The sequence below is a fragment of the Erpetoichthys calabaricus genome, chromosome 6, assembly GCF_900747795.2.
Source record: "Erpetoichthys calabaricus chromosome 6, fErpCal1.3, whole genome shotgun sequence".
NCBI classification, from domain to species: Eukaryota; Metazoa; Chordata; class Cladistia; order Polypteriformes; family Polypteridae; genus Erpetoichthys; species Erpetoichthys calabaricus.
The window spans coordinates 181,033,738-181,048,072 of record NC_041399.2 but is presented as its reverse complement, the minus strand read 5'-3'; the positions used below and the strand labels follow the sequence as shown (position 1 = coordinate 181,048,072).

At 36.9% G+C, this 14,335-nt stretch overlaps 1 protein-coding gene across 1 annotated transcript in view; it reads right to left on the bottom strand.

Annotated features, from left to right (window-relative positions):
• cnpy1 (canopy FGF signaling regulator 1) overlaps positions 1–8,698 on the bottom strand; it is a 67,118-nt gene extending 58,420 nt beyond the window's left edge. The window contains exons 1-2 of the mRNA XM_028804157.2: positions 8,439–8,698; positions 1,578–1,683 (exon numbers count right to left, since the gene is read on the bottom strand). Of these exons, the coding sequence (XP_028659990.1) occupies positions 1,578–1,683; positions 8,439–8,444 (112 nt within the window). The 5' untranslated portion in view covers positions 8,445–8,698. The remainder of the gene's footprint in view (positions 1–1,577; positions 1,684–8,438) is intronic.
• Between the last annotated feature and the right edge of the window lie 5,637 nt (positions 8,699–14,335).

The window sequence follows — 14,335 nt, the reverse complement described above, 5'->3', positions numbered from 1 at the left end:
TAAACTTGAGGTAGTGGTGACTACTGACAGTACCAGCAGTCAGCTACTCCACAGTGCCAGCGGTCAGTGTTCTCCACTCCACAGTGCCACCAGTGCTCCACTCCACAGTGCCAGCAGTCAGTGTTCTCTACTCCAAAGTGCCAGCAGCTACTCCACTACACAGTGCCAGCAGTATTCCACTCCACAGTACCAGCAGCTACTCCACTACACAGTGCCAACAGTCAGTGTGCCTCAACAGTGCCAGCAGTACTCCACTACATAGTGCTACCAGTCAGTGTGCTCTAATCCACTGTGCCAGCACTCAGTGTGGCAGCTGTCAGTGTGGCTTATTTGAATCACATTAAGGTAATTCAGTGTTAAAAGTAAGTTCAATTATGATTCCTAACAGCAAACGACTTCTAGCTAACAACACACCCATAAAAAAAAAACAAAAACGAGACTGCATGGATAAAAACAATAAACGAAGGCGCCTACAACACGCTTCTGAAACACCAGAACCAAAGGAGTCACGGCTCCAAAAAGAAACAGCTTTAGTACAAATATATTTATTTAATTAAATGAAAACTTTCCCAGGACGCTCCCACCCTCCATGATTTTTCATCCCTACAAAGATCGGAGGGAACAGAAAGTAATTGCCATTCTTGGATTTGCGATTCTTTAGAGAATCGTGGGTTTACTGGTTTAAAATAACGAAGGGAATTAGTACAGCATATCGAGACTGTTATCCGTAAAATGAGTTCATCAAGAACACAGGAACAAAGTTGGAAATTTGTTAAGGGTAAATTTTGTACAAACATTAGGAAGTTTTTCTTTCCACAGAGAAAACAGACACTTGGAATAAGGTACCAAGTAGTGTGGTAGACAGGAGGATTTTAGGGGCTTTCAAAAGAAGACAGAGTTTTTTTTAGAAGAATTAAGTGGATAGGTCTGGAGAGCTTTGTTGGGATGAATGGCCTGCCTGAATTGTCCTAATGTAGCATGACTCTGTAGCCTCCCTGCACAACCATTAATAATTACTCACAGATTGCCACATACAGTATTTTCAATGAAGGTTTTGGAACAACATTGAGTAGCAACAAATGCTTTTCATTATATTGTAAGGTATTCTGAATTGAACTAAAATGTCTTTCTGGAAATATTTAAGAAGGGCCTGAAACAATGTCCATCAATTCCAAAAAACAAAACAAAAACACAGAAATCAGTCAAAATTTAAAGTAACCAAGTCAAAAAAGCACTAGTATGCTGATATTTGCAAAGTATTACCTTATGTGACAGATTTAAAATGACAATATTAAAATGACACTAACTTTGAAAGGTGAAATAAAATCGAAGCATACTTTTATATATATGATTACCCCAAATATTTTGAAAACTGCATCATTTTACGGTTTTCCAAATCAGTTCTATCCTGTTCAATCACACAAATTGCTACATTTTTACATTAAGCTCTAAATCTTAAGGTTTATCCCTGGGGCCAATACACTTACATGCAAACTTCATTAATTATCAATTTCTTCCACCAAATATTGTTTTTGGTGCAGTAAATATGGAAGAATAAAAGGTAAATTATGTCATACCTGAGCAATACAACACTTTATCTTTTTTGCCTTCTACTTTCTGTTGACAAAAGAACAGCAGGATTATCAGTATCGTCAAATGTAAGCATGAGTCCAGGGAGGTAATCTTAAAAAAAAGGAAAAAAAAAAGTTTAAATGAAAAAGCAAGGTGTGTTTACATTCATTGAAAAACACGTATGACCTATTTTGTTGCACTGCATTAATAAAGCACTCAAGGTGGACAACGAACTAAAGTAAGAATGCTAATAATCAAAGACAAAACTGAAAATCGTTAATATACACTCTATCAACAACAAAATGATGTATACATTCACAGTTGGAAAAGCTTTGCAGTAATTGTAAAAAATCTAATCAAAATAAACCTTATGTATACCATAAGATAAATAAAACTCAATGTCAAATGAATCTGTAGATGTTACCAACTTCTGGCTACAGAATTATTGGAAACAATGAAACTAAAAACAGTAACCTTTCAATAAAATGTCATTATACTTCATCTCTTGTAAACTAAATAGTGAACCTACAGATGCCTATTCTGCTTTTTTACTGGACTCACTTCTGTTTCATTCTGTTCTGCCTGAACCCATGTCACTGGGTTCCCCATTCCTTCATTCCCTGTAAACCCTCCTCTTTTAATAGCCATTAAAAACAGTTTTGTTATGAAAGTGCCTTGAAGCAAAGTAAAGATGTTGTTATGCTTAAAAACACAAGACTGTGTTTCAAAAATAAACAAGTACTGAGTAGCAAATTGAACTTTGTGAATCAAAATGAAGGGTACCATGTTTACTCAAACATAGTAATATCAGTATTATAAATACAGGGTGACTGAAAATCATACAAAAATGTATTTCTGTTTTATCAAATTCATGAACATGAACCCTTGTAAAACTCCATCCATTTTCTAGGAACTTACTGTCTTTCTTAGCATCACTGGAAGCACAGCAGGAAATATCATTCTGACAAGGTCAGTTTAGAGTCAATAATTAATCTAGCATGAATGTTTTTGAAATTTAGGAGGAGATCAGTTTACCCAAAGAAACACTAAGTAGACATTCACCAATGTTCTTATTAAAGCATCTAACTGGGTTATCACTTTATTCTTCAATCATATGAAACATCTTCTGCAGTACATCTCTAAATACGTAAAAAGTACATATTCCCCAAAATGCCAACTGCCACAAAACAGACACAATAGGACAACCATAACAGTGTTTACTAATATTGGTTCAGGAACCCCCTGTGGCTGATGACTTTTGTTTCATGTACCTAATTATCCAGTGGTTATTATTTGATCAATTTATGTTTAATAAATAGCTTATTTCTTCTGTTATACAGATTTTTACAAATGGACAGAAGCGTGTGTCGCATTTCTTAAACAAAAGTAGAATACTTACATTGGTTAAGACATGATGGACTATTGCCCTTCAGTTCTCCAATTCATCTTTATTTAATCATTAAAAAATACCCAGTAACTGTTTCACAAGGGTTTCCAAGAAGTTAAGTAGCAATGAGCACATTGATGTGCATTTAGTGTAAAAATACATACCACAAATACTTTAGTAAGTCAATGGCATTATCGCTTACATATGCTCATTACCCTGAGACCACTTTTAAATAGATTCTGAAAGTAACAAAAGCAAAATCGTATGGGTTTTATGAGTGCTGATCGATCTCTTTTGAATCCTTATTTGTAACTAATGCTCTCTTACATTTGGCGACAGTTAAATAAATTTGTCCCACAGAATCTAACACATTTGAGGATGCAATATTAAATTTCTGGAGTGGACAAAGATATTGTCAGAGACCTGAAAAACTGCAAGCCTATGCTCAGTCTCTGCACTCCATTTCAACCACTAAGCAGGAAATCTGGGTGGATGAGTCAACAGAGCAACTTGATCTCTATTTCTCCTATTCAAAACTCAAGATTAAATTCTAGTAAAGTCCTTGTATTCATTCTACTGCATTCTGCCACCTGTAAAGACATTAGTGCAGGAGTTTTAAGAAGGGGACCCTGGTAAGTTTCACTCCTGTGTTTGGTTCTGCAAAATGCAACATTTTCTAACTGCCACCTCTCACCATGCTGTCAGTACAAAGAACCCAAAGCCAATTAATCATTCCACAACAGCATCTAACATCACCAGCACCTCCAATTTCTTTCCATGTTAACACAGAATAAAGAATGCATGTACTGTAGAAGCACATAATGATTGCAAGTTTTTGCATGAGAGATCATTACAATCCAGAATAAATAAATGGTGCATTGCATTACTCACTAAACACTTATTTATATCCTCTATGTTACTCACAGACTATACCCACTGACAGACATGGAATTTTATATTATTTAGTTTCTTGTACAGCAATGGCCAAGCTCAATATATTGTGAGAATAAAGAAATGACTCAGTAAAAAATTTCTTTATAAATTTTGAAAGCAATAAAAAACCATTCAATTATTTCCACGTTTTTCCATGCTCACAGGGTGCCAAAGCCTATTTCATTAGTACTTAGTACAAAGCAAGAGTCAACCCTAAATGAAACCACACAGCACTGCAGTAGACAGTCACTAGTACACCTACACACACACACCTACAGAGTCAATTCAGTGATGTCAGTAATAATAATAATAACAACAAAACAAAAATAATCCATCCAAATTCCTAACTTGCTTATCCAAGTTAGGGGTGTAACAATGGGGCACTATGGTAGAACACAGTTGTTATTCCTGCCTCACAGCACTAGGCTCTACATGGAATCTGCATGTTCTCCATGTGTATTTCTGGATTGATTGGCATCAGTGTCAGTGAATTTACTCACTCAAAAACATTGTGCTCAGTTCTTTTATTACCATATTGTCAGCAGCAATAGCAACTTATCATCCATTTGGAAAAAAAGATAATTGGTTGGTGGCACTTCAAGCTATCGGACACTTGCCCTTTTAATTTTCAGAGATTTTTCTTTATAAAATGCATACGCAAGCACGCCAAGGAAATGGTGACTTGGCCATCTCAAAACTCTGGTTTTTGTCAAATATACAATGTAATCAGTTCAGACTTATTGTTACGTGTTTAATGTACAATGGAACTTTCTAAACTGTCACTAGGCATGAATTTTGTTCCATAAGCTATGTAAAATAAAAACACAGAATGTAATGGTCAGGGCTCATATTTGGTTGTTGGATTGTCATAACTCCACCCATGACAGCTGCTGCAAGCAGACAAATTAGCAAGTAACTTATTTCCTCGTTAAAACAGGAATAAGAATCTGTGAGAAAATAATTATTTTTTCTTTTTTGTTACCACAAAGATGTACTCTAAAAAAATAATTCAGAGTCTTTTAGTAATACTCAAATGCATGTTAGCAAGGTAAAAACACAAATTTTATGATTCTGTTAAACTTTCTGAATTGCAAACATTACTTAATGTATTATGCTGACACAACAATAGTAACTACTTCATCTTAAAATTATAAGTAACTTGAACTTAATTTAATTCACTGATAAAAAATTGTGGTGGCATGGTGGCGCAGTGGGTAGCGCTGCTGCCTCGCAGTTGGGAGACCTGGGGACCTGGGTTCGCTTCCCGGGCCCTCCCTGCGTGGAGTTTGCATGTTCTCCCCCGTGTCTGCGTGGGTTCCTCCGAGCGCTCCGGTTTCCTCCCATAGTCCAAAGACATGCTGGTTAGTTGGATTGGCGATTCTAAATTGGCCCTAGTGTGTGTTTGTGTGTGCCCTGCAGTGGGTTGGCACCCTGCCTGGGATTGGTTCCTGCCCTGTGTTGGCTGGGATTGGCTCCAGCAGACCCCAATGACCCTGTGTTCGGATTCAGCGGGTTGGAAAATGGATGGATAAAAAATTGTTTTGTGCTAACTTAATCAAGTTGTTTGGATTTTATTAATTATTTAAACCTTCAATTGATAAAGGATGTCCAAGTTTATGCCCCCTTAAAATGTCTGCACAAGTTCATGGCAACTTACCTGCCTGCTGAACAACACGGTAGTGCTTAAACACTCATTTACACTCTATTTACAAACCCATTCTTGTGATCAGATCTTTGTCTGCATACAACAGATGTTTTCTTTTGTTGATGTCACAATTTAACATGATAATGCTAACAAAAAATTAGATTAAAAAAATTTTGAACAAAATAAATGTGTGATTTTGTCATCTTAAAAACTTGTGTTATCTATTTATACACACTAAGTACATGGTACATAAAGAACTGGCATAGTGATGTGGTGATAGAAGTGAGGAAGCCAGAATTTGCATCCTGGGAGGGGTTAATGATTTCTCATAATTCTTTTATGCATTGAAAAAGTACAAAAAAGACATCAATCGTTTGCAATTAGTGCAGAATGCAGCTGCTAGAATCCTTACCAGGAAAAGAAAATCCGAACACATTTCTCCAGTTTTGATGTCACTACACTGGTTACCTGTGTCATTCAGAATTGACTTTAAAATTCTGCTTATGGTTTATAAAGCTTTAAATAATCTCGCCCCGTCTTATATATCGGAATGTCTGACACCTTATATTCCAAATCGCAACCTCAGATCCTCAACTGAGTGTCTCCTTAGAATTCCAAGAGCAAAACTTAAAAGAAGTGGTGAGGCGGCCCTTCTGCTGTTATGCACCTAAAATCTGGAATAGCCTGCCAGTAGGAATTCGCCAGGCTAATACAGTGGAGCACTTTAAAAAACTACTGAAAACACATTACTTTAACATGGCCTTCTCATAACTTCACTGTAATTTAATCCTGACACTCTGTATATCCAATTCATTATAATAACTATTCATTCAAAATTTGTACTAACCCCTACTCTCTCTTCTGTTTCCTTTTCCGGTGTCCTATTGGTGGTGGCTTGTGCCACCACCATCTACCCAAAGCACCATGATGTTCCAACAATGATGGATGGATTAAAAGCCAGAAGTCTGTATAACCATCAGCATCAAGTGACTCCGTGAGAACCCTAACTACAAAGAGGACTATTTCATTTATGTTAGGTAGAATGCCCAAAGGGGGACTGGGCGGTCTCGTGGCCTGGAACCCCTACAGATTTTATTTTTTTTCTCCAGCCTTCTGGAGTTTTTTTTTTTTGTTTTTCAGTCCACCCTGGCCATCGAACCTTACTCCTTTTTATGTTAACTAAGGTTGTCTTATTTAATTTCTTATTTGTCTTTTATTCTTCTTTTCTTCATTATGTAAAGCACTTTGAGCTACTTTTTGTATGAAAATGTGCTATATAAATAAATGTTGTTGTTGTTGAGAAACACTTTTGGTGTAGCCAACTTAAAAACTTACTATTACATACATGTTAATTAAAATATTTTAAAATGTAAAGGATAAGCTAATTAACCTTACACATTGAAGTATGTTGGATCTGTTTAATTTAGGTGACATTACTCAAAAAGCTTGTTATTTTTTTTTTTGTTCACCTAAAACATTTGTTTTTAGAGAGTGTCTTATAAAAGTGGATGGCATGTTTTCTTAAATCAAAACCGTTGCTGCTTCAATGAGGGTGTATTCAAAAAGTTTTAAGGTTTTTTTCTTTAACTTGGGTGCACTGGGGTTCCTAATCTGTGGATCCGGAGTTGGTTTGTCATGTGGTGGGTGCAGCAATGCGCTGTATCAGCATGTGCTCCTAACCCCTCTTTTTGGACTCCGGTACCCTATGGTCCCATTGTAAACTGCAAGAACAGACAGATATTTTTGAAATGAATAAAAAAAAGCTTCATGTCAGAACACAACTTCAAGTGGCAAATTAATATATTCAATGATTGTGAAGAAATCAGTTTACTTGAGAAATACCAAGTTTATCCTTTAAAACCGGCATTGTAACAAAAGTTCAACTTTTTGCAGTTAAGCACAATTAACTGTATGTAAAACGTCAAAACTGAACTGTATGTAAAACCTCAAAACTGAACCGTTTCTGCAACATGCATTTTTTTTAAACTGGATGTATAATGTTCATGTCGAACTTACTTTCATGGATCCTTGGGTATACGTTTCAGAATGTACCACCAGCACATGACGACGAAGAATATTGGTATTGCCTAAAATCCACACCATCATGAACAGATTGTAGATTATAGATTGACGGGAATCAGTCCTTCGGTTCAGAAAATAATCTGCTAAACAGAGTTCACCCCTCTGAGCCGAAAGCTTTCAATGATGGCTAAACTCGTCTTGGTGTTCGTCTTCTATTCACTAAAAATTCAGATGAAGGACGTGTATTAAAAATAGTCTTTATTATTGCAGTGACGCACCAGCAGCCAAGTATTGTTCTGAACAGGATGTAATACTACAAACATAAGCAGAAAATAAAAATTTCACACACACAATAGCCTTATGGTGGTCTATTCTTTACATGGGACGTCGTGTATGCAGGTGTATAGGAGAAGTCTAATGGAAGGAAAGCATGTTTGCTCGACCTGGAAGCCAACAGCCCCATTGGAAACTGTCCGAGAATTTGAGAGCATCTTTCCATTGTTACATTTATGAAAAAAAAACTTTTAATACCCTTCCACAAGGACATACAAAGTAAAAGGTTTTGGGAAAACGTACAACTAGTGTGCCACTCAGAATAAAAGTTACGAAAAGGGTCTAAAAATTGTTTTTTTTCCTGGCAAACTGTATTACTTTAAATTAATACGTTCGTGACGACGTAATAGTTAAGTGCACATTAAAAAAAAAAAACCTGCTTAACAATGTCGATTGGAGAATATCAAAGTGCCTGTCAATTTCCTTCTTGTGAGAGGTATTTGTCTTGAAACTGTTGCCTTCAATGAAACGTGTGTCAGTTAACACCACTAGAGCTAAACAAGCAATTTTCATTTTAATACAATCAAAGTGCAAAGCAGAACTTACCTGCATTATTTAGACAGTGCGATTGGCTGGCAGAAAGAAAATATTAATTAGTCGATTCAGTTTATAAATAGCTGTTAACAATACAATATGAAGAAGGTACAGTAGGTTTAGACAGACGAAATAATCAAATTGTTTAACGTCTCTTTCGTGTAATAACTTGGCGTGTAAAAAAGTTACTATTATATCGCTGAGCACTAGTTAATAAGACACTAGCCACATAGACGTGCACTGCTGTCCTCATGCCACGTTATTATTGGTGAAGGCCGCGAGACATGCGATTAGCAGCCACAGTAACCAATAGTAACACAAAAAATTGAAAAATTAGCCATTCACTGTGCCGGGAAGGTGGGACTTACGCGTTATTAACATCCCGGATGGAAGGACACTTCCCATGGAATTTCTTCTATATTTTTTAAAGTTTCTAGTTGTTTTAGGCGTATAATTTGAGCGACTCCAAAACAGCCATTTAGTCTTAAAATGAGTTGAAAGCAATATTGACATGTATGCCTGCAATGGATATGAGGTAGCTTTTAAAATAAACATTTTACGTTGTTCTTGAAATATAAAAACTTTAATATCTCCATGTATCTTAGTCTTTTATTGTTTCTATCTTCACGAATTTCGCTAATGGGCCTCATTCTGGGTTATTTTATGAAACGTAGAAACAGATTTTTTTTTTTTTGAATCCTTGTCTTTTATACTGGTTTATATCTTGCTAAGGTACGACGACGGTGTTTTATGTTATCAGAACGAAAATAACATATTAAAAAAAGAACAGGTGGTTAAATGTTTTCCTCTGTTCCCCTAGATAATCATCCCCTAGAAATGCGTGTTATCCGACAAAGGTTTCGTTTCAAAAAGTTGTTTCCATGGTAGACAATACATATTTAATGCCTTCTGGTATACAATTGGCTAGCTAGTATCGTAGGTGTCTGGTAGAGTGATGCCCGCTAACCCCCCACTGAACACAGAGATATTGACTTCAAAGCGAGCAGCAGTTTTCAGTTGCAGCAACATATTGTATAACTTGAATCTTGAAAGCAAGCTTTTTTTATTAATCATAAAAGGAAACAAAAAACAACACATAGTACCTGTCTGTTGTATTTTTTAATTTGTCTTTGTGTTACTCTTTTTACTTTACATGAATGAAAAAGTAACTCACACATGACAGTGTATACAATTTGTGGCACGAATACACTGATTCAAACTACAGTCAAAGTAAAAAGTATGTGAACCCTTTGGAATTATCTGGTTTACTGCATGAATTGATCATAAAAAGTGATCTGATCTTCATCTCAGTCACAGGTACTGATATACACAATGAGCTTAAGCCAATGATACACAAAAATTCTCTTTCATGTCTTTATTTTACAAACACATTCAAAGTTCACAGTGGTAGTGGAAAAAGTAAGTAAACCTTGGGATTTAATAACTGGTTGACCCTCCTTTGGCAGCAATGACTTCAACCAGGCGTTTCCTGTAAGTGCAGATCAGACAGGGAATTTTAGCCTATTCTTCACTGCAGAACTGCCTTAACTCTTCCATATTCTTTGGTTGTCTTCTGTGTATATAGGATTGAGATCTGGGCTCTGACTGGGCCACTCCAAAAGGTGGAGTTTGTTCTTCTGAAGCCATTGTGCCTGTGGATTTGCTGCGATGTTTGGGATCATTGTCCTGTTGAATCACCCAGCCTCTTCTGAGCTTAAGTTGACAGACAGACACCCTCACATTATCCTGGAAAATTTGTTGATAAACTTGTGAATTCATTTTCCCCACAATGATGGCCCAAATCATGATGTTCCCTCCACCATACTTTACTGTAGGGATGATGTTTTGATGTTGATATGCAGTGCCCTTTTTACGCCAAATGAAGTTCTGCTTGTTCCTCCCAAATAGTTCAATTTTGGTTTCATCACTCCACAAAACATTTTCCCAGTACCGTTGTGGAGTGTCCAAGCGCTCTTTCGCAAACTTCAGGCGTTCAGCAATGTTCTTTTTTTTATAGCTGTGGCTTCCTTCTTGGTGTCCTGCCATGGACTCCTTTCTTGTTGAATGTTTTGCGTATAGTTGACTCATGAACAGAGATGTTAGCCAGTTCTAATGACTTCTTCAAGTCCTTTGCTGTCACTCTAAGGTTCTTCATTACCTCACTGCTGACTTTGCGTTGTGCTCTTGGGGTCATCTTGGCAGAGTAGCCACAATACCAAATTGTCTTCATTTATAGACAACTTGCCTGACAGTAGACTGATGAATATCTAAAATCTTTGAGATGACTTTTAACCCTTTCCAGCCTTATGTAGATTAACAATTCTCGATCGTAGCTCTTCAGACAGCTCTTTTGTGCGAGGCATGATTCCCATCTGGATATGCTTCTTGTCAAAAGCTCAAATTCAAACTTTATAGTGTTTTTTATCAATCAAAGTAGTTCTAGGCCACACCTCTGAATTTGTTTCATTAAATGGACTCCAGGTGTGTTAAATTCTGACTACAGTGAGCTTTTTAAAAAGTCATTAGCTTAGGGTTCACTTGCGTTTTCCCACCTTCAGTTTCACAGTTTGAATGATTTATTCAATATGGTCAAAGATTCTCTGGATCTCTGTGTATCTTTAGTTATAGGAAACTGTGTTTGTTCATTATTGTGACTGACATGAAGATACAACCATGGTTTATATGGGAATTAGACATAAATATAGATAATTCCTAGGGGTTCACATACTTTTTACTTTGACTGTATATTTTTGTACGTAAATAAAATATTTATATCTGGATTGTTTTATATTTTATAGTTATTTAAATTATATATACCTTTTTGTTTGGGCAGATAAGCAGTGTTTCCTGTGCATTTGTGTACAGTATGTATATATATATATATATATATATATATATATATATATATATATATATATATATATATATATATATCTCCATCCATCCATTTTCCAACCCGCTCAATCTGAACACAGGGTCATGGGGGTCTGCTGGAGCCAATCCCAGCCAACACAGGGCACAAGGCAGGAACCTATCCCGGGCAGGGTGCCAACCCACCGCAGGACACACACAAACACACCCACACACCAAGCACACACTAGGGCCAATTTAGAATCGCCAATCCACCTAACCTGCATGTCTTTGGACTGTGGGAGGAAACCGGAGCGCCCGGAGGAAACCCACGCAGACACGGGGAGAACATGCAAACTCCACGCAGGGAGGACCCGGGAAGCGAACCCGGGTCTCCTAACTGCGAGGCAGCAGCGCTACCTTTTTCAGACCTCTGTTGTCCAATGTTTGTGTTTTTTTCTACAATTTATTTATTTTTCCTTTTTATTTAACAGTTTCCAATATGGCTTTTTCTTTCAAACTCAGCCTCTTAAGTCAGTATCCCAGAGTCATCTTTGGAGATGATACTGGTGTTTGGAGTGTATTTAAGGAAGAACCCAACTGAAGACCTATAAGGCATTCATTCCTCAAGCTACAGAATCTGATATACTTATTCTCTTAAGCAGCTGTGCATTTGTTCCTTTCCCTTTTTCTATTTTGGTTAGATCTTATCAAGAGATAAATAGACACATTTGTATGAAATATTCAGTTATTTGGAAATCTGTTGCATTGAGTAATCTTAATTCTGTAAAAATGCAATAGACTGATACGTTTCTTGAGAAGGCTATTTTCTTTTATCAATTTTTTAATCCAGAACTGAACTTTAGGAATGCCAGCACCTTGCAACCAAAGTGAATAGAATAACCGGTTTAAGCAGTGCTAATTCAGTTACAAAGGTTTCTCCAATAACTATTTAGCAATTAAAATGTGGAATTGACTATTAGGATGCTGAAGGAATGACTTCTGAAAATGGGACTTTGCAGTCATATGTCTAATAAATTAAAAATTGGTAATTTCAATCAATAATACTTATTGGAAGCACTAGTAATGTCTTGGCTGTATTTTTTAAATTAATTTTATTATTATTATTATTTTTTGTCATGAGTTGTTTCATCTATACTAATAAAAGGCAAAGCCCTCACTGACTGACTCACTCACTCACTGACTCACTCATCACTAATTCTCCAACTTCCCGTGTAGGTAGAAGGCTGAAATTTGGCAGGCTCATTCCTTACAGCTTACTTACAAAAGTTAGGCAGGTTTCATTTCGAAATTCAAAGCGTAATGGTCATAACTGGAACATATTTTTTGTCCATACACTGTAATGGAGGAGGCGGAGTCACGTATCGCGTCATCACGCCTCCTACGTAATCACGTGAACTAAAAACAAGGAAGAGATTTACAGCACGAGTCGCACGCGGGAACGAAGGTAAATGACGTTAATTTTTGACTGTCTTTTAATACTGTGTAAGCATACATATTAACACATGTGCAATTAAACGTGTGCATTTACGGGGTGATTTCTCAGACTTAAAAGCTCACCTTTTATCAAACGCGGGAACAAAGGTAACTGACGTTGTTCACTGTCTTTTAATACTGTGTAACCATACATATTAACACATGTCCAATTAAACGTGTGCATTTACGGGGTGATTTCTCAGGCTTAAAAGCTCGCCTTTTACTAAAAAGGTAAATGCAAAACTATTTTCAATCAGTTTATTGAAACGCTCCCGTTAAGGATTGCAATAACATATTCGCGAGATAAAAGAACGAAGTAGGGGGAAATGGAGGAACAGCCGCAAACAGCGAAGAGCAAAAAATTAATTAAACAATTGAGAACGGAGCGAGGTAAGCATACAAGCATGTTCATAAGGGAAACAAACCACGGTGTAAAACGTAAGTTTAAATAAAGTTTATAGAAACGCTCCCGCTGCGGATTGCAATAACATATTCGCGAGATAAAAGTTTAATGAGAAGACACGAGGTATAAACGAACCACACGCCGTGGCGCAACGTTAGGGGCAACAGTTTCAACCATTCTATGATCTGCTTCTCGCAACTGAAAGACAGCACATGGTGGATGTTAGCCGACTTGCTGACCGCAACGTTAGGGGCTTCAAGTATGGCGCTGACGCCACATCTCAGTGCCAACACTTTGCAGACTGTACTTAAAAGACACGCCCTCCTCACTGGACAGTTAAAAACACCAATCAAACTAACGATGACATCAAGTATTACCCAATCAAAAGTAGGAAAGGAGGCATCTTCATAAAATGCGTGTGAGATGATTTGCATGAGACACTGCTTTAAAAAAAAAATGATTACAAAAATACGGGATAAATCCCGTCCAGTATTGATTCAAAACGGGACGCACAATTTCATTGTCAAACGCGGCACGATTCCGTATTTTAAAGGACGGGTGGCAACCCTACAGTGCCAGGTAACCACCCATACAATCAGATTGTGATTCAGACTAGGAATGCAATGAATGTAATTACCCCGATCTACATACAAGGCGAAAGTCTTGCAATATTCAAAGATGATGGTTTGGGATAATTAGTACTTATTAAGTACACCATGGAACATAAAAGAGCTTATGAAGCCTTGAACCGAAAAAAGCAACATCTCAGAGATCGTACAAAAAAAAAAAGGAGGTAATGTCGTTTTACTCGCTGTAGATTTTAGTGAAACATTACCAGTTATTCCACGAGGGAGACCAGCAGATGAACTCAACGCTTCTTTAAAATCCATGCTTCTCCCACGGTCGGTTATATGTCGCGTGTTCTCGGGTAGGTACACCAAAAAATGTATACATTTAAGCATGTAATGGGCAAAGAAAAAATGAGGTATACCCGAAGGCACTGCAGTAGTACTCAATGTAACTTTACTTCTTAAATGTTAATGTTTTACTGTTTAATAATTTATACGCTTCTTATATATTGTTCAAATTCTTTTATCAAAATACCAGTGACAGCGCAATGCACGATAACATGGAGTGAATACACCATACGCATCTGCCC